At 51.0% G+C, this 19,548-nt stretch overlaps 2 protein-coding genes across 2 annotated transcripts in view; one reads left to right on the top strand and one right to left on the bottom strand.

Moving 5' to 3' along the window:
* Tbc1d2b (TBC1 domain family member 2B) overlaps positions 1 to 15,469 on the top strand; it is a 69,158-nt gene extending 53,689 nt beyond the window's left edge. The window contains exons 10-13 of the mRNA XM_029481978.1: positions 1,903 to 2,020; positions 7,706 to 7,891; positions 9,659 to 9,780; positions 12,333 to 15,469. Coding sequence (XP_029337838.1) covers positions 1,903 to 2,020; positions 7,706 to 7,891; positions 9,659 to 9,780; positions 12,333 to 12,528 — 622 coding nt within the window. The 3' untranslated portion in view covers positions 12,529 to 15,469. The remainder of the gene's footprint in view (positions 1 to 1,902; positions 2,021 to 7,705; positions 7,892 to 9,658; positions 9,781 to 12,332) is intronic.
* Positions 15,470 to 17,170: 1,701 nt separating this feature from the next.
* Adamts7 (ADAM metallopeptidase with thrombospondin type 1 motif 7) overlaps positions 17,171 to 19,548 on the bottom strand; it is a 38,247-nt gene continuing 35,869 nt past the window's right edge. Inside the window, exon 22 of the mRNA XM_029481977.1 lies at positions 17,171 to 17,798. Coding sequence (XP_029337837.1) covers positions 17,641 to 17,798 — 158 coding nt within the window. The 3' untranslated portion in view covers positions 17,171 to 17,640. The remainder of the gene's footprint in view (positions 17,799 to 19,548) is intronic.

Raw genomic sequence — 19,548 nt, 5'->3', positions numbered from 1 at the left:
TTGTGTGTACTTGAGCAGATCTCCCATAAGCAAATTGTGTGTTCCCGAGGTTTGAATGCTGGCGTGTAGTCTGGCTGCTCAGGGCTTTCATGCTCCTGACCCATGCCAGTTCCTGACCCCACCCCCCAGGTAAGCTGTGTGTCTGCAGTGGGAGAACTATGGGAGGGAAGGTTTCAAGCTGGACTGTCATTTACTTAAAACGCAGATGAAGCCCTATGGCTACCGGGAAGCCATGCTGTCGTCAGTGAGGACAGGGTTGTTCTCTCTACCCAGGACTTCTCCGTCCTCAAGGATGGGGTAGTTCTCTCTGCTCTTGGGAGGTGAAAAAGGACTTCAGCTTCTCCTAGACAGTCTGCATTTAAAAACCAAAACCAGCCTAAAGCAGTCCTGGTTTTACTTAAAGCCACAGCTCACACTGTACTGGCTGAAACATACGAGAAGCTGAGACCCTTGAGGCCAGGGCACCACCGGGAAGACTAACCGGTGCCCTCCTGGAGCCAGGTCTGTGGATCTGTGGGTGCTGAGAGCTCTGGCTGGCCACACTCCTGTGCTGTTGAAGCTTCTGAAATTTAGTAATGGATGTGGGGAGCTCTTTCCCTCAGAGTCCTTGGCACATGTCCCTGCCTTCCGATGCCCAGTTCCTTAGTGTAAGGGCTGTCTCTTCTGGCTTTGTGCTTATCATGCTCAGCCTCCGTTTAAATGATGTCTTCATGTCTCTGTTTTGGACTTTGCACCCCACTCCTGGCCTCCTCAGGGGCTGTACCTTTGATTATTTGGTTGTTATTTTGATTATTTTGTCTGTGTAACTGTCCCCCGGGTGTCACCTTCCCGACTCCTCATCCCTTTTAGGAAACTGAGGTCATCCCCTTGCCGCCTCCTACTCAGGTTCTGTTTTTCAAGTTGAGGTTGTTTGCTGATTTCTTTCATTTTTATCAAAGAAAAATAGAGCAAGTTCTGAGCAAGAATCTTTTCCCTCTGACTCAAGCAGATAAGCAGAAGTTCTTGTGTCAGCTAAGTGCAGAGGGACATTTCCTCAACTCTGCTCCATTTCTGTGGATTGCCCTCAGGGCATCAGGCACAGTCAGAAGAGCTCTTTGCCGCTGAGTCAGCCTGCATCCCCTACCCCATTTTGTGATGCTGAGGTTTGGGCCCAAGGCCTGAGGCCAACTTCTAGACAACGCCATACCACTGAGCTGCATCCACAGTACACGCACCTCTGTTCAAAACTTTGCCAACTCGCCCAGACATGAGCCTCAGTTGTGCTTTCCCCGGGCTCAAGCCTACTCTGAAACTGGGAGTAGTCATTACCAACCGCCTCTTGATTGTGGCAGGGTTCATATATTTGGAGCCAGGTTTCCACTGTGAACAACACAGCAGTTGGTGTGTGTGAGCGCCTCTCCTGCCTCATGTGCACACCTCAGGCAGTTCCAAAGGCCTCCCTCCCTCCCTCCCATGGGATCCTGTGCATCTCTGTTTCTTCCCTGCAGTGCGGCAGCTGGATAGTGGGTGAAATCACATCCGTAAACCTCCTCATACTCTCTCACATTCACCTTATTCTTTAGACATTAAAGGATTAATTAAACATTCTAAGCAATGAGCTCAAAGAGCTAGCTGCATTAGCAAAATGTAAGAGTGAAACATTTCTTTAAGTGAGGCTGATGGATCACAGGGAGATGATTTCATTGGGAAATAATTTCAACTTTGAGTAAAAACCAAATGACAGGATCAAAACTTTTGTCCCCAAGTTTTAGAGGACTCGTCCCTTGCCCAGAAATACTTATCTTTCTTCACTAGAGAAGTAGAAATCACTCTGACTTCTAGAGAAAATGGCTTCAGGAGATGCAGCCATTGGTGAAGGCAGGAGCCAGAGCCAGCACTGACCTAGTCCCTGTCTGCCCACAGGTTGGTAGCAGTGGCTCTCCTTTACCTGGAACAAGAAGATGCCTTCTGGTGTCTCGTTACCATCGTGGAAGTCTTCATGCCCCGAGACTATTACACAAAGACTCTTTTAGGATCCCAGGTACTTTTAAAAATACTTTGTCTTGGTCACTGGCATAGAGCCATAGTTGTCATGTGACCTGAATTAACGGGCAGGGGTTGGGGGCAGCTTATATACATGACTGCAGTGACTGATCTCCATGAATGGACTGTGTCAGCTTCTTCAGCTCACTGGGTACCACAAAGAGACAGCCCTCCCTGGCAGTCTGTCACAGAGCAAAGATGCTGGGGGGCGCCTATTATGTTACCTCAGGCCTTCCAGAACGCAGGCCACACCTGGAGATGTGCCTGTAGGGCAACAGAGGGCTGCTAAGGAGGCTGGGTAGGACTCCATCCTGGGGAAGAAGCAAGAGTTGAAGCAGAGTCTCTCAGCTGTCAGAGGAACCATACGAGCAGCTTCCCTGGTGCCCTGCCTTGCCTTTCCCTGGTTTCTGAGAACAAGACAGTGATGGATCATAAAGAGCAGCTGCAGGACTGGCGGTCACCTCCCAATCAGGATCAGAATGGTTCATGTTCCGTTTCACACCCTAGATCTTGACATCAGGGGTCAGAGTAGGGTGGTATGGGCTGGAAGAGGCTGGATCATCTGTCCCCACCTGGTCTGGCCTTGGGAACTTCCCTGTGGGCCTGGGACTGCCCTAGTACTATTCCCTGCTTCTCTGCTGTCCTGGCCCTTTTCTCTGTGTCCTGGCTGCCATGACTTCAGACTCCTCCTGTCTCTCAACCACAGCAGTGAGTGCCACAGCTGCCTCCCCCAGTTCACAGCAAACCTTGCATACCTTCTTACACCTGTCCTTGCTTCCTGCTCCACTTAGGCTATAGCCCCCTGGGCTCCTGGACTGTTTTCCACCCACCCATAAAGCTGTTGGATGCAGTTCACCCTCTAGTGACAGGACACTGTTTCTCTGTTTGTGGGACTTCTCTCCTAGAACACCATCCCCTGCTCATCTAGAAAGTTCCAGGTCAGTTCCAGAATCTACCTGCCCTTCCACACTGCCTCCCTGTGTTCCCAGGGCAGCTGTGAGGGGCTCCTCAGTGCCTGCCACCCTTGCCTGTGATGACTGTTACCTAGCTGGATTAACCCTTGCCTGCCTGCTTATCTATCCTCTAGCTAATTGGTGGTATCATCTGGGCCACAGCTCTATTATCTTAGGATGTCCAGCACATTCCAAAGAAATGTCAGCACCTTCAGGAGCTACTGTTAGACCAGAAATGGGAACTGGTATTTAGTGAGCCTGGTCAGTCATACCATGTAGCAGCTTTCCTGTCCCCCATTGGGCTCTGGAGAAAAGGAAGGCCAAAGACAGTGAGTCAGGGCCAGTTAGTTGCCTAGGGACAGCAAGATGGCTCACTGGGTAAAGTCACTTGAAGACCTACGTTTAATCTGTAGAACCAACATAGCGGAAGGAGAGACTTGACTCCTGCAAGTTTTCATCTCCACACCATGGTACATGGACGCATGCCAAAAGATGATGCAGTGGCTGTGGGGCTGAGCTGGGGATTGGACTCAGCCCTTGAGTCGCCATGCCTAAGCTTGCACCCCTCTTTCCACAGTGGAAATGTCACTGGAAGGTTGTGCGAAGCTGAGCTCTGGCCTTCCCACAGCTGCCAGATCCCAGTCCCTGTGACAGCTGCACGAGTGTCCATGGACACGGAGAGAAGCTCGCCAGGTCTCTTGGCGATCTCTTCCCTTTCTGATTACCTGTGAGGTGCATCCCTGTCAGCATGAGTTTGTAAGCTAGGACATGCACTACAAGGGGGTGAGGCAGTGCTCTCAGTCGGGTGGGATCTTAAAATCCAGTGGCTAGTGCTCTGTGTGCTCACGGCACCTGAAAGCAGCCCTTCAGGCTCCAACTTAAAGTCTCAGATGACTCACAGTTTGGGAATAGAAAAAACGAAGCGCTGCTGTCCCTGAACACTCCGGGACATGTCGTCAGGTTCCTTTACACCCTGAGGTTGGTGCTAGTTTCTTCTCTCAGGTGCCTAGAACACATTCATGATCTCCATTATCTCTGTGTGCTGCTCCTAAAATAAGCTTGAGTCAGTCCCAGGGCAGGCTTCGCCAGATCCCAGAGCCCTAAGCCTGCTACCTGCTGCTACTGTGACCCAGCTGCTGGCCAGGATTCCCACCTTACCATCTTTGGACTGTGTGCTGTGTGCCAGGATCTCACCAGGAATTGCAGACACTAATGAATGACACACTTATCCCATGTCCTCCAGTGTTCAGGGAAGGAGGGATAAGAGAGGCCTGGGCAGGCATTCCTTGGCAGCCTGTTCCATGCCCAGCCCTCTGCCAACCCCTGGACAGCCTCACGTGAGGCACTGTCTTGCCACCTACTTGGGAGAAGAGATCCGTACACAGATTTTCTCCCACTTCAAAGCCAGGTGGATATCCTGCTCTTGCAGATGTCGTCAGATGGCCATCTCTGCTCCTTTCCAGCTTCTGCAGTGCTTGAAGAGTTGGCGAATGTGTCATTGTTTGAGTGCTGAGGGAAGATATGATCTGTCAGGACAGCACTCTTCAGGGGAGGGAACTGAGGCAGATGCTTGACCTCATAGGCAACTTGTGGGAACCATGGGATGCTCTGACAGCTTTTAAAATAGTTTTCGGGATTTTACATCTAACCTGAGTTTCACAGGCAGGTAGACGTGGGTGCGAGGTGAGGCGGGCCCTACAACCTTTTATGTGCACTTTTGTTTCTTAAGTATTCGAGAAAATGATATTCATTTCAGCAGTCTGTACCTCGGAGTTTGTCTCTTGTTAGAAAGCAAATGTGCATTTTAATCAGTTGTTCTTTGTCAACTCTAGAGTACATTTATAGTGTAGAGAATTAGTTTCTAAAACACTGTTTTTAGCTATTTATTCACTCATTTGTTTTTGGACTTTTGAGAAAGGGTTTTGCTGTGTAACTGGCCCAGAACTCCATATCCTCCTGCCTCAACCTCCCAAGTGAAAGGAATATAGGTGTTCACAACCATGCCTGCTAGTTTATAGCTTTGCCTTTTTGGTTTTTGGTTTCGTTTGGTGTTTTTTGGGTTTTTTTGGGGGGAGGGGGTGGTTTTGGGAGGGACGGGGGGGTTGAGACAGGGTTTTTCTGTGCAGCCCTGGCTGTCCTGGAACTCACTCTGTAGACCAGGCTGGCTTCAAACTCAGAAATCCGCCTGCCTCTGCTTCCCAAGTGCCGGGATTAAAGGCATGTGCCACCACTGCCCATCCCTCGCTTTGCCTTTTAAAAAGTTAAAATTCCAATAGGGATTATTTTTTTAAAAAAATAGAACTTTCAACAAATAGTTGCCATCATCAGAGTTTTGGTCTGTCATTAGGATAATTAGGATAATGTTGTCAAGTGTTAGCATCTGCTTAGACTGTAGCTGTGTTAGTACCCCAGGAATCCCAGTCATGCGCACGCCTGTAGTCCTGACTAACTGGGGCTGTCCTAGTCATGGTTACTGTCGTTGTAATGAAATGCCATGACCAAAGCAACTGGAGGAGGGAAGCGTTTATTTGGTTTACAGCCCTACATTACTCTGCATCTCCATAGGAAGGCAGGGACGTGGGAACCTGGAGGCAGGAGCTGATGCAGAGGCTGTGAAGAAGTGCCAGTTACTAGCTTGTTCTTCGTGGCTTGTTCACCCTGCTTTCCTATAGAACCCAGCACCACTATCCTGGGGATGACACTACCCACAATTGGTTGGGCCCTCCCCCATCAGTCACTAATTGAGAACGAGCTCTACAGCAGTGGTTCTCAACCTGGGGGTCATGACCCCACTGGGGAGAGGGGAGAAGGTCAAATGATTCTTTCACAGAGGTCACCTAAAACCATCAGAAAAAGCAAATTATTACAGTTTATACAAGTAGCAAAATTACAGTTATGAAGTAACAATAAACATAATTTTGTGGTTGGGGGAGGTGTTACCATAACATGAGGAACTGCATTGAAGGGTCACGACACTAGGAAGGTTGAGAACCGCTGCCCTACAGGCCTGCCTACAGCCTGATCTTATGGAGGCATTTTCTCAATCAAGGCTCTTTTCTAGCAGATGACTTTAGCTTATGTCAAGTTGACATAAAACTAACCAGCACAGGGATGCAGTTGACAGATTTGCAGATTAGTCTGCAGTGTCCTCCAGGGCAGACCCCATATAAGCACCTTCAGTACCCGCAAGCTGCCATACTGTTCTCCAAAGTGGCCATCCAGTTGATTTCCCCGTCAGCTTCCCTAGAGAGGGTGTCCTACCCCATGGTCCCTGCACGAACAGACCAGAGCCTGACCTCCAGGCCTGGCTTTGTGCTTCTCTTCACCCCCTTCTCGCCATTGGACCTCTCACTGTAGGGGTCTCATCCTAAAGGTGCCCTGGGGCACCGCTGCTTCTCCTCTTTCCAGTCCACTCCTGTGCCCTGTCTCAGATGCCACATCTTTGGCCTCTCCGTGCCAGGCTCAGAAGTGGGGTATTCTGAGCAGCTTTTCATCCCACTCACACAAAGCTGAGTTTCCTTTGGCAGTTACCGTCAAGTAAAGTTCCGCACACCCACTTCCATTTTTCCATTTTCATCAGTTTGGCCAGGGGGGCCTCAGCCGTCCAGTCTAGTCTTCCTGTTGCAGCTAGAAGGATGGATCTAGAGAGCAGGCTTCACTGTTGGGCACCCTCCTGAAAGCCTTACAATGCTTCTCCTTTCTTCTCTGCTGTTTGCAGACTAGGGATAGAGAAGCTGGTTTTGCAGACTGGTATGAATCTTTGCATGTGTCAAATAAAACTGATTAGACGTGAAGAAAATGCATGAGTCCACTGTGCTACCTGAGTGTTGTTCTCTGAAGCTTGTTTCTGCTGCCTACACACAGAGAGAGAGGGAGATGGGGGGGGGGTGTCTTTGTATGGTCCCCACAGTAGGGAAAGCTCCTTGGTGTGGCCTCTCAGCCCTCTTCCTAGAAGCCCAATCCCTGCCACAGTTATGCTAATCCACTTGTGCAGCTGCCCGCCTCACCTCTCCCATCCTGTAGGTCATCCTTGAACCCTGTTTAGCCTTCTGCCCGACACTGGCAGCACTGACCAGTTGCCTGATCTAACATGCAGAGGCTATAGCCCCCTGTGGCTAGTCTGTCTTGCAGTAGTTTACATGTCTCTTTTAATGCTCACAGCAGCACAGTGGGTAAGTCAGCTATCTCTGCCTATCCTTCAGAAGAGTACAGAGCTGTTTAGAACATCCTTTGTAGGTGGAACTAACTCGGATTCACCTGGGATCCTCTAACTCGAGTGTTCTTTCTGCCACCCTGCCCTGTCAAACCTGTTCACTGCATGGTGTGAGCAGTAATGTTCTATTTCTTGTCCGGCGCTCATGCATCTAAGACTGCCTGTATTCATAGGAGTGTTGGCAAGCTGACACCAACCTACCAGCTCTTTTCCACTAGCCTGCTTGCACATGAGATGCTGAGTACAGGAGCTGCTTTCAGGCTGGAGACTATTCCCTTCTCCCCATACCCTAGGGAGAATGACACATAGTGGCCTTGCAGAATTTGAGGTCAGCTGCTCTTGAGACACAGAGCAGCCTGGCTCTATGATGTGCCCCACATGGACATCCAGAAGAGCTGTGTTGCTGCACGTCCCCCACGGGCTCCACCCTCTGCTCTCAGGTGGCACAGCTGTTCTGGCTTGTTTGCTTCGGGCCCTGCCAGACCCCAGGCCTTTCAGCCCTCTGTGCCCTCTCCAGGTGGACCAGCGGGTGTTCAGAGACCTCATGAGTGAGAAGCTGCCTCGACTGCACACCCATTTTGAACAGTACAAAGTGGACTACACCCTCATCACCTTCAATTGGTTTCTGGTGGTATTTGTGGACAGCGTTGTCAGCGACATCCTCTTTAAAATATGGGACTCTTTCCTTTATGAGGGACCAAAGGTGAGTGGGCTCTGCAGCTATACGCACTCGTGGGACTGTGACAGGCTGTGTCAGTAGTGGCAGAATGGCTGATTCTCCTGGAGCTTGTGAGGTTACCACAGCACCAAACGTACCTCCCTGTGATGTGCTCCTGCAGGCCTTGGGAAGCAGCAATTACATGCTCAACCGTGAAGACCCTCAGCGTGAAGCTAGGCATGGTAGCTCCCAGGGAGAGCCTGTCACAGAGTAACCTAGCATGATGCTCAGTAGCTGAGTGGGCCAGCACTTGCTGTGCTCATGCAAGGCCTCTAGGTTCAGTCCCTGCCCGCCCCCCAATACTGCACTATACCATAGCACAGCGCACCAAAAATAAACAAACAAGTGGCTGGTGGGACAACGTAGCAAGCCCCTCCGACCTCTATAGACAAACATTCACTAAATAAATAAATAAATAAATAATATTAATTAAGTAAAAATAAAAACTAAACATAACTAAGAAAATATAGTAGGAAAACAGTCTGTCTCCTCAATTTATATGTTGTCTTCCATGTTTCTTTTTTTCTTTATTGGATACTTTATTTATTTACATTTCTAATGTTATNCCCTTTCCTGGTTTCCCCTCCAGAAACCCCCTAACCCATCCCCCTTCCTCCTGCTTCTTTGAGGGTGTTTCCCCATCCACCCACCACTCCTGCCTCCCCGCCCTGGCATTCCCCTACACTAGGGCATCGAACCTTCACATATTTCTTAAGCGTCGCTTTTAACTTTACTGTATCTTGGAACTAGTTCTGTGTCAGCGCATAGAGAACCTGTTTCGTAACTCACTGGAGTTTCCTCCTGCACCATAGCCCCAATGGTGGCCACTTTGGTTGCTTCCATTCTCTTGCTGCTTCAGAAAAAGCTACACCCAGCTCTCATGGGACTTTTCATCTCTCTGCATGTATGCAAGTGCATTATAGATTTAGCCTAGCATTGCAGGATCAAAGGTTGGTCCATGGGTAGCATTGGGGTAACACCAGATGACCACTCAAAAGGGCCTTCTGCAGTTGAGTATCACCCCATATGCAGATTCAGTGTCCAACACAAAGCATTACCACTTTTATAGTCTAATTTGTCATTAATAACAAGAACTTTCACCTAGAATCATAAACGCTGCTCCTATTGGGCCATAGGTGAAGAGAACCATGAACAATTTAACCCTATAAATACCACTTACTAAGTATCATACAGTGTAGGCTAGAGTAGCCCTTCAGGGCTCTTAGATGTGGAGATAGCAGTTTGTTCAAAAGCTGCCTGAACTTGTAAGATCACCAGGAGTTCACTACCCCCCTAGTTCCCCATAGTACCCCCAAAACAAATCAGCAAAATCCACTGTTATTTTATATTGAAAAGGCGGTCAGAACCCTGTTCACCAGCTGAGACTATGCCTGGCTCTGGAGTTGGCAGCTTCACATTTTCAGTCAAAAAAGCCCAGGTTTTGATCTTATGTAAAACTGGTATCTGGATATGTTTTCTTTGTTGACTACAAAGGTTAGTTAGCCAAAAGTGAAAGGATTCCACAAGTCAGTCACCTTACTTCCTAGGAACACGTCTGCCTTGGGCTGAACTGTCGGAAACCACAAGTATTTGTTTAATTGTACCTAAGGGCCTGGTCCAGTCCTGGAAGTCGCCCTTCAGTTCAGGTGTCCACCCAAGGGCAGGGCCCTCAGGATACTTCCTCTAGCCAGCCCCAGGGAGAACTTCAAAGCCCAGCCTCGTGCAATTACCGTTTCCCTGGCTTTCCCGCAGGTTATTTTCCGTTTTGCCCTGGCACTTTTTAAATATAAGGAAGAGGAGATCCTGAAATTGCAAGATTCGATGTCCATATTCAAGTATCTGCGTTACTTCACGCGCACTATCCTCGATGCCAGGTGAGTCCACGGGCTCCTCAGACTCTGGGTTGTCCAGGGTGCCGTGGTGCTCTCTCCTAGAGAAAGAAATGGGAAGGGCCTGTTACAGGAGTGAGATAGTAGATAAAAAGACAGCCCTGAGCGCTGAGGTTTCCCGAGGGAACATGCCTTTCCTGATCCACACAGGCACGTAGTGTGAGGAAGCCCAAGCCGTGCCTCACAGGGATGCCTTGGGGCACAGAGGTGCTCAGAGGAAACGCGTTTGGGAACAACGAGAGGGGCCACCAAGTTTGTGCCGGCTGCTGGGGCTCATGGCTACATCCTAGCCTGGCTCCTTAGGCTGTGCTCAGGAATTTTAGCTTCATTCTAATCATAACAGAATGTCACTGAAAGATAAGAGGATTGAGGCAGGACCGACCACTGGGAGGGTAGGTGGTGACTGTTGAAAGTCTCCAGGAGGAAAGGTGGTGGCCCGGAGTGGGGTGTCCTGAGAGGTGGAGAAAAGTGGGACAGATGGAAGAGATTAGGGATTTTGAACTTGGAAGAACCCTAGGTTTCCAACTTGAACGGGAGTCATGAATCATTTCCCCACATGTATACATACACACACCTCCGGCCACGTGGCTATTTCTTGTCTGGGCTGCCATTTTCCCTAGGCCACAATTAGTGGCTGCTCTGGTTCCGGCAGCTGGGGTAGACCTTGGCAGCGGAAGTGGTTGGCGGAAGCTATACCAGGTCTCTGGGAGGTCGTCGCTGTTTTTAGGATCTTTCTCGTAGGGAGTACATTTTCAAGATGGCTTTAGGCTTAGTGCCTAACTAAGACTAACTGGATTTGTGCCCAGTGAGAAAGGGCATCTGAGAGTGTTTGCTGTGCAAGACTGGTGAAAGGTTCAGGGTGAGGATTGTGTTCATGCCGCATTGGTTAAGATTATTAAGAATAACTGAATAAATTCCCACATGACAGTGGAGAGCATTTTGGTTCCAGAGATGGATTTGCCTCACCATGACACTCTTAAGGGGGAGGTCAGGGCTGCCTGGAGATAAATCTTCCTCCTCTGCTTCCTGTCACCATTGGACAGAACAAGGCAGCTTCCATCTTGCCTGATCCTACAGCGCCCCCTGGTGAATGGCTCATGATGCAGTTTCCCCTTCGCTTTAGAAAGTCAAGGCCACGGACCAAGAGCTCCCCATATGTGCGTGAGGTCCTGGTCCCATTCCCCCTGTCCTGCACCCTCCCACCTCCTGGGAGGTTGCTGAGGTTGCTGGTGCCTTTGTCCCACCTCCACACTGGAGTTTCAGTATTTTAAGGAGTTGCCCATACTAACTGTCTGAGGTTAGGCAGTTCCTCAGAGTAGGCAGGTCTTACAAGGTACTCAGGCGTTTCCATAGCCAAGTGCATTCAGGAGACACTGACTGGATGATGCAGGATTGAACTGGTTGGTGGCTGCAGGGTCCATGAGAGGCTGGGCATTCAAGGCCAGTGTCTGGGTTCTCCTGTTTTGCAGCCTGGGCCATGTTGCAGTTGGCTCTTTCCAACTAGAGAAGTAAAGGAATAATTCAGTATCCCCTGTTTCACTTTCTGAAGCAAGGGCCGAGGTTTCTGGCTTACAGAGCCTGTGGCTCATGTAAGAGGAAGGACAGTGGTGAACTCCTGGGTCCCAGTCTCAGTGACATACCCCAGCTAGCTCACAAGGCTGGGCCTGAGACACAGCTGGGCCTCGTCGGGCCTTTCTTAACCTCCGGTACTTGCCTTGTCCTAGAACACATGACGAACTTGGCCTGTAAAGAGGGCAGGCCAGTCTCCCCTTTTCACTTCCTTACAAGAGAAGCTGTTGGAATATAAAGATGAGAAAGGTGCATATCCTTTATACACCCATGCTAAATGGAGCTCAGGCCTTGGAGCAGCAGGTGGCTGAGGGAATGAGCCCCTGCTATCAGGGAGCAAGACCATAGGCCTGGCAGAATCAGTTGGGAAGTGACCTATCCCTTGGCATAAAAGAAGCTCTGTCTTTCTGTGATACCCAGGAACCAATACAACTGACCTGTGAGTGCTGGAAAGCAAAGCCAGGCATGCAGACAGTCCCTAGCTCTATTTTTACTACAGACTGTCCAGTAGCTGAAGTATTACAAACCTAAGACATTGTTGCCAGTTGGTGCATTGAATGCTGCGTGTACCTTTGTAGAGTGCATCTTGGCCCAGGTCACACTGCAGATAGGATCTGACGCCATCACCATGCCTAGTCCATTGGTATCAGGACAGTTTTCCAGAGAATCATACTCACTGACCCCTGCTATCACTGAGCGAACACCAGGCTATTAGTGCCTACTACATGAGGAAACCATATAGAGTACACCTCCCATCACTTCCAGGGTGCAGATGGAGAATCAGGTCAAAATGGAGTCTGAGCTCACTGTGCCTTCCGCCTCTCTGCATAAGCTGGGCCTGGGTTCCCAGGGTGACATTCCCCCATCCCATGGTACATGTCCCTTACTCCCTTCTCTGGTCTCTAGGCAGTGCTCTGGGCGCTCACCTGAGCTCTGCTGATGCTCATCTCTGCCCTTTGTCCCACCAGGAAGCTGATCAGCATCTCCTTTGGGGATCTGAACCCCTTCCCCCTGCGCCAGATCCGGAACCGGAGAGCCTACCACCTGGAGAAGGTCCGGCTGGAGCTGACAGAGCTGGAGGCCATTCGAGAGGACTTCCTGCGTGAGCGGGACACTAGCCCTGACAAAGGCGAGCTAGTTAGCGATGAGGAGGAAGACACTTGAATGTATCCCCACCCTAGGATGCTGCTCTTCTTGCCTTCCTTCATAACCAAAAGTAGCAAAGGCACATCTCTGCACATCAGCTGTCAGATTGTAACATCTACAGCCTCTGGCTTCTGCTGGGCAGATGTCCAGAGCTAAGCTGCACTTTCTCATCTCCCATTTCGGGGCAGGGGGCAGGTGGCTTTACAGCCATTTCCGTGTCACATGCATCATATGCTTGCTGCCTGATTGGTGACTCACCAGGTGACTGTTTCCAAGGGCCTGTTTACAGCATCTGCCAGTTGTGTGAGTGTTTCGCCCCACAAAAACTATGTTCCACATCTCCCTGTGCTCTTTCTTTTACCCAAGGGCAGCACTGTGGAGGAATGTGCAGGGGGCCACAGTGTGGCTGCTTCCAGGGTCACAAGGTCACCATAAGAAGAGGGACCTCTTTAAAAAGCAAGCACAGAACTGGCCTCCCAGGCTAGCGTGGGAGCCCTCTGCTGGTGGCTTGGCACTGCCAGCCGCAGTCCCTTCTGGACTCTGCTCTCCAATGTAGCCTTTCAGACTGCAGCACTCCCTCTGCTCTGCAGCAGTGCCCACACTTCTCACTGCCAGCTGCTTTGCCAGCTGTCTGTCCCAGCTTGCAGTGGGGCTAGCACATCTCCAGGAGCTGCTGTGGAAAACTCTTCTAGCTGGGAGCTGACTTGTAGACACCATTCTCCAACTCTGGCTGGCTTGGGATTCCAAAGGGACCTTGCAGTAGACCCAGCCCTGCATAAGGGAACATGGGAAACTCTCAGATCTGTGGCTTGTGGGCTCCTGGATTCAGGGCTCTAAAATCTCTCCTGCCCAGCAGCTGGGTGTGGAGTGGGGCTGACTGCCAGCTTCCTGCATCTGGAAGCACCTGGAGTGGTGAGTTCTAGTCTCTGTGTTGCCTGGATTATCTTGTCTTCAANAGGGATCTGGGGCCACTGTGTCCTCTGGAATAGCAGACTCTAGGGACTTGGAACACTTCTTTCTTGAAGCCCAGAGAGGGTCTGAACAAGAAANGTTATTTTTGCTCAGTCCTGACGCATCGCTGATGGGTGACTGTCATGAGAAAACATCTTACACAGTATTATGGGAACACACGGGAAACAGCCTTAAGTGGACTACTTTACACTACCTGGGGAAAAATTGGAAACAATCCTTAGTGTAAACACACTTAGACTCCGGAGCAGAGCAAGACAGTTTCAAGAAGCGCTTTTTCCATGACCCGTTTTCCTGTTTTTGCTGTCTGCTTTCTAGCACTTGAGTGGCTGAGTCCATTTTTCAGTATCTAGACTATGCTTAACTTCTCCAAAAGTTGCTTCATTTATTACCATGTAAAAGGAGCTGGTCTCTCTATTTAGCCAATGGCCTTTGCCTATCTTCAGGTATCAAAAATGTCATCCTTGTGTCTTTGGGACGGTGGTTTGAGGCCTGGTTCNATCGGTAAGTTTGTCTGGAGCTGGACAGTGGTCTCACTGCTATTCCAGAGCCTCCCTGAGACCAAATGCAGGGAGATGCCCCACCCCTGTGAAGTGCCGGCCGGCCGGCCGTCACCCTTGGGGACAGCTGTTAGGAGGTACCGTAGGGTAGGGTTGCCCCAGGGCTCAGTTGCCGTGTCAGTTTCGTACCAGAAGATGCCAGTCCAGGTGTGCATTTGGTGTAAACTTAGTGGCGGGTGGCTTTTGTCCTGTGTGCTGGTGGAGGCATCTTTAAAGTACCTGGTGATGCTGGGGACATGGCTAGAACATGTGCCTGGTGTGTGGGACTCTGGGTTCCAGCCCAGCNATTGGAAACGAAAATCTCCAATATGCACGGGGTCCTGTTCTGCCATTCCCTGAGAGACGGCATTAGTTTCTCAAGCAGTTAGCATCAGTGCTCAGGTAAAAGTCTCAAGAGGCCCCAAAGGGAATGCACGAATGCACACTTAGAGGCTCTCATCCCTGGAATAAATGACTCAGTGGCTTCAGAGCTGAGAAGGAGTGCTTGCCCTCTTTCCAGTTTGGGGACAAAATGGCAGATGCCTGTCCCAGAGGCAAGGCTCCGGTGACTGAGCCATCTTCTCCCATTCCCTCGTCACGGAGACTGGCTTTACCCTCCTCCAGTGTTCCTGAGGTTCCAGACTCCTCCCAGCCACCGTGCTGCTTTTCATCTGAACCCTTACCCAGCATGCAACGCATGGCTCCTGCCTGGTGAGCCTNGTGGGCTGAGAAAGCCAAAGCACAGCCCCCAGCGTGTGGTCCAAATGCACGTGCCACAGTAGAGGAGCACCCTGCGCTTGGCGCCCCGTCTGGTGGGACCTACCGATATTCCAACCGTTGACACTTTTATATCTTCACTACATTTTATATTTTTATAGACTATTTTATATTAAGGTTTTTCTAGATCCTGTACAACTTTTATATAACAAGTTCTATTTTGTGTGCATGACTCTCCTGTATGTATTTATATCAACCCGAGCCTCCCAGATTGCAGGTCCCTCTTGTGCCACTTTTTCCTCTTAGCCTTGACTGTCCCTCTCCTCTGCTCTCCCAGGTGGCCTCATGGGGGCTACTTCTAGCCGTGATGACACCCAAACAGCAGTCACTGGTCAGCATGTACTTCTCTGGTGTTTGTTAGCTATGGTCTGTTGATACAGGAAGTACTCTGGGCAGTACCCAGTCAGGTTACCGCACTATGTTACCGCACAAACCCCTCTCGCTCAGTACAGTGGGTGTCCTGATGCAGCCACCTCTGGGTGGGTGGCTGGTCAGGAAAGTCCTCGAAGACAGGCTCGATGCAAGCCTGGTGTATGAGGCTCTTCTCCTCCTGTGGACAACTAGGGGACTTGAGGGCACACTGCCAAGTGACTGTCTTTTTATATCACANCAGCTTCCATGCTCATCCTTGAGTTAAATGGTAGACTTGTAAAGGAAGAAATAAACTAATTTGTATTACATTCTGCCTCGAAAGGTATTTGTAGTCATTTGTGACAGAAGCCTCTACATGGTCTTGTGGTATGGGCTGTACATGAGGGCCTTCTCCAGTTTGCCAGCCTCATGATTCTTACGTGTCTTCTCTTGGTTCCACTGGAATGGGAGACAGGGTGCCCTTCTTGGCACTGGTANGCCTCAGTTGCCCTGAGTACCATGGCTGAACTATGGGCAGAGGCTGAAGCCATAAGTGAAATGCTGCCTGTATCCGGAACAGTTTACCCACCCCACACCTCCCGCCTTGGGAGATAGACACCCTTTTGCACCAGCTGTGCATGCCCAGCCTGAGTCACGGCTTGTTTGCCTCCTGTCTGTGTGGACAGCTCAGGCCCAGCCGCCATGAGGGACTCCCCCAGACATCTCTGGAAAAAACCAAGAATGATTAGGACCAAATGTCTTTCCAACGAGGGGGAGGGGAGTNCAACCAGGGCTCTTCAGTGTAGGCCTAGACCTATTACACTGCTGCTGGTCTTTGGGAGACAGATTTATTCAGCAAGGCCAGGGGAGCTCCTAAGGCCACACAGCACTACAGTAATGGCAGAGGCCAGAGCTGGGTCAGGGACCCTAGGGCTCTGCCACAGTGCTAGCCTCTGCTGTGTACCGAGTCTTGGACAAGGAAATGGCTCTGCTCCCATCTTTGTGAGGAGTTGCCATGGGGAGTGGATTAGGCATGGTTATAGGAAGCCATTACTCAGAGTGGATCCCTGGGGCCTCTTTGGGCCCACGGGGCTGTTGCAGGCACAAATAAGCACAAACCCAATAAGCTGCTCCACGCTCGGCATGGTAGTGCCTGGATGCACACAAGCCACCAGTGACTTGCTTTCCTGAGTGACCTGATAGACTGCCTGACCTTTTGACCAAGCCATGTACGGGTGTACCTGGAGCCCAGAATAGGAGGTAGGGGTTCAAGAGCTATACTGAGCCTGTACCTCCTAAGCATGTACTCCTGGATCAGTCCCCTTCCCTGCACTGTGACCTTCTCACCTGTTTGACTTCAGNATGAGATGGCAGGAGCATATGGAACCCAGAGCTGCGTAAACACCTTTACTCCTGAGAGCGCCAACCCCCACTCCACCCTCCCCACTCCTAGGGAGAGCAAGACGCGGGACAGGCTCAGCACTAACTGGGTCCACCCCCCTGGCGCCCTTACATAGTCTCAGGGAGCGACTTCCAGTGTGCCCATGTTCTCAGTAGCCAANTGCCTTCGTGCTTCCACGTGCACCTCACTCTGGCAAATAAAATGGGACAGGTACCCTCCTGGAACCTCAGGGCCTCAAACTTGGAGGGGGGCCATAATGCTGTCCAGAAAACTGAAGATGGCTCACAGCCAGAAGGAAGAAGGAAGGGGCAGACGGGGGCCAAGCCCGGGAGGAAGGCTTAGTTATTATTATTCCTGTCACTAACCAGGGTCCTCTTNGAAGTACCTGCATGCCCAGCCGCTCTCAGGTAGCACATCTGAGCCTTGCCTACTATCATGCCCCAGGTAGTCCCCATGGGAGACAAGACAGCCTGATGCATGAGTACACCTGGCTCCATTTCTGTGAAACACAGGTCTCTGAGGACCTTCAACAGGCAGAGGTGAAGAATCATCAGGGACAGTGAACAGGACTCCCTGGATCTCTGCCAACCTGTACCCCCCTGCAAAGACCTTCCTGCTCATACCATGTAACCCTCTGGGGATACCCCTTCCCTAGAAGCCACCTCCACCACCTTCAGGACCTTGTGTGTCTATATTAGGCTGCTTTTCATGGTCTCTGTGCTGATTTGCCCCCTAGGAACAGAGAAGCTGCTGTCTGCTCTGACTCCCAACAGGGGAAGGGGTAGTAGCCATTTGACAAGAGGTAGGTANGGCAGGGTCACGTTGGAGAGTCTCCANATCCAAAGACAAGGCCAAACCACTCTGAAAGGGTAGATACTCATTTATGTAAAATAATAAGAAATGTGCAAACTGTTAGAATAAAAAAATACCTTTTCTGAAAGGAAAGGGGGTCCCCAGCCTGCCACCGTGCAGGGGTGGGGTTAGCACCATTAGGACACGAGGAGCGGGAGGGCTCCACCGCAGCCTGTGGTGGGGCACTGAGGTCTGTGTGTCAAGGGTCAGTCTGTGCATTCTGATGTGGCCTTCCTCGGTTTACCGTCTGGCCACCCGATGATGGCCTCGGGTAGGGACACCACGGCTGAGTGGGGGACATGAACGGCAGCACTGAGCGCGTATGGTGGGCAGCTGGCAGCGGCCCAGCAGGCGCAGCGTCTCACAGAAATTGAAGGACAGGCGATCCCGCTCACAACCTAGGATAGGAAGGGAAGAGAGGAGAGGAGGTGCANTGGTCAGAATCAGTGGGCATAGCCTGNAGAACCACACTTTGTCACCCCATGATTCAACTGAAAAGCCCCTGTCCCTATTGCCTTAGGAAGAATAGCAGCCAACAAGAAACTGGGTTTCTGAAGGATAGACCCAGAATCAGAACCCCAGGTCCCCAGTTCTTGTCCCTGCCTCACCTGCCCTTGGATTGCTGACACTGTTGGGGGCTTTCTAGAAGAAAAGTTCTAAGACCCCATCCTTTACCACCTCAGAAGATACCCAAGAGCCTTCTGGTCAGCNATGTAAACCTCTCGGCCCCATCTTTATCCCTGCTCACCCCTGGTACTGGACAGGATCGGGCCCACNACTTGTCAGTGTGTCAGACACTGTTAATATGTATCCACTCTACACTCTGCCACCTCCATTGGTCCCACATGCCTTTGCTGTCATCACTGCCCGGCCTCCATATACACACACGCCCTCCCAGTCTCCTGTGGGCCATGTTCACCCTGAACCTTTGTATGGCAGGACAGCCTATTTCGTTGGGTGGTGAAGCCTAGAAAGTTGAATTTGGCCAAGGCCACAGAGATCATCAGTAGGAACCAAAGACTGGGTCAGGCCCCTGGTGGCAGGGCATAGGGAAGGGAGAGTCTTAAGCCCTAGTTGTCACAATCTGAGGCTTGGCTGGCTCCCCTGGGAAAACTATTTTGGAAAGTGGCTTGCTCCCAGACCCTTGGCCTTCCTCCCAGGGCTACTGCTTTGCTGTTGCTGCCGCTGAAGCCACAGCTGCCCAGACCCCTGCTGGCTTCTGCAAATTCCCTGGGGAGGAAGAACAGGAGGGCAGCTGTGGGCTCTGGTCTGGGACATCCCCGGGTGCAGCAGAGGGAACAGGCAGCAGACAAGCCCCTCCACCCTATCCTTTAGGAAGCAACTCCAAACTGTCACACTAGTTCCCCTGGGTGACCTTCACGAGACCTAAGCACTGAGTGAAGGTTTCCTCTTGATAACAGCCCCCACCTCCCTGGGGAAGGTCACATGACCCGGCATGTGAGCTGCCTTGCCACGGTGATCACACACCCTGGAGTTTCCAGGATTTCCAAATGTCCTGTTGAACAATCCCACAAACTATCAAAACATCCTGGAAGCTCCAGGAACTTGTGATCCAAGAGTCTTCCCTGATTGGCTCCCTTCACTTGAGGCAGGGGGAGGGGGGGGAGGGTGCTGGGAAGAGGGATAGGGGCACAGGGAGGCTCTTCACAAGGATGGTCATTGGATAGAAGCCTAGTCACTTCCAGGAGTCCCTGCTAAGTCCACCCTCCCCTTCCTCTTAGAGACCTTGCAAGCCCACAGCCTCCTGAACCAAGCTATTTCTGGTAGAGCCTCAGTTCTGCACCACCTGGGTCCATAGCTACCGTATTCTCTGCCAACCCTGAGCTTGGCATGAGACACAGATGAGCCATTGGCACTATCAGCTCAGCCCTGAAGGCAAGCACTGTGGTACAGCACCCAGCTTCGCTGTGCTGAGTGTCTTAGAAGTCTGTGGGATAGATGGAAGGAAACGATGAGAGAGAAGCAGGCAGGGATGGCTTAACAAACCCAGGCTGGCATCTCCCCGGCATGAGGCAATGGGATTCAAGGCAGAATGGCAGAGCAGAAGCTGCTCTGGTCCTAAGCCAGTACCACCAGGAACCAGCTTCTGGTAGTGAAGGCTGTGCAGAGCAGGGAGAAGCAGATCGG

Source organism: Mus caroli, chromosome 9 (genome assembly GCF_900094665.2).
Source record: "Mus caroli chromosome 9, CAROLI_EIJ_v1.1, whole genome shotgun sequence".
Lineage (NCBI taxonomy): Eukaryota > Metazoa > Chordata > Mammalia > Rodentia > Muridae > Mus > Mus caroli.
The sequence above is the reverse complement of the archived record's forward strand: the minus strand, read 5'-3'. Positions and strand labels throughout refer to the sequence as shown.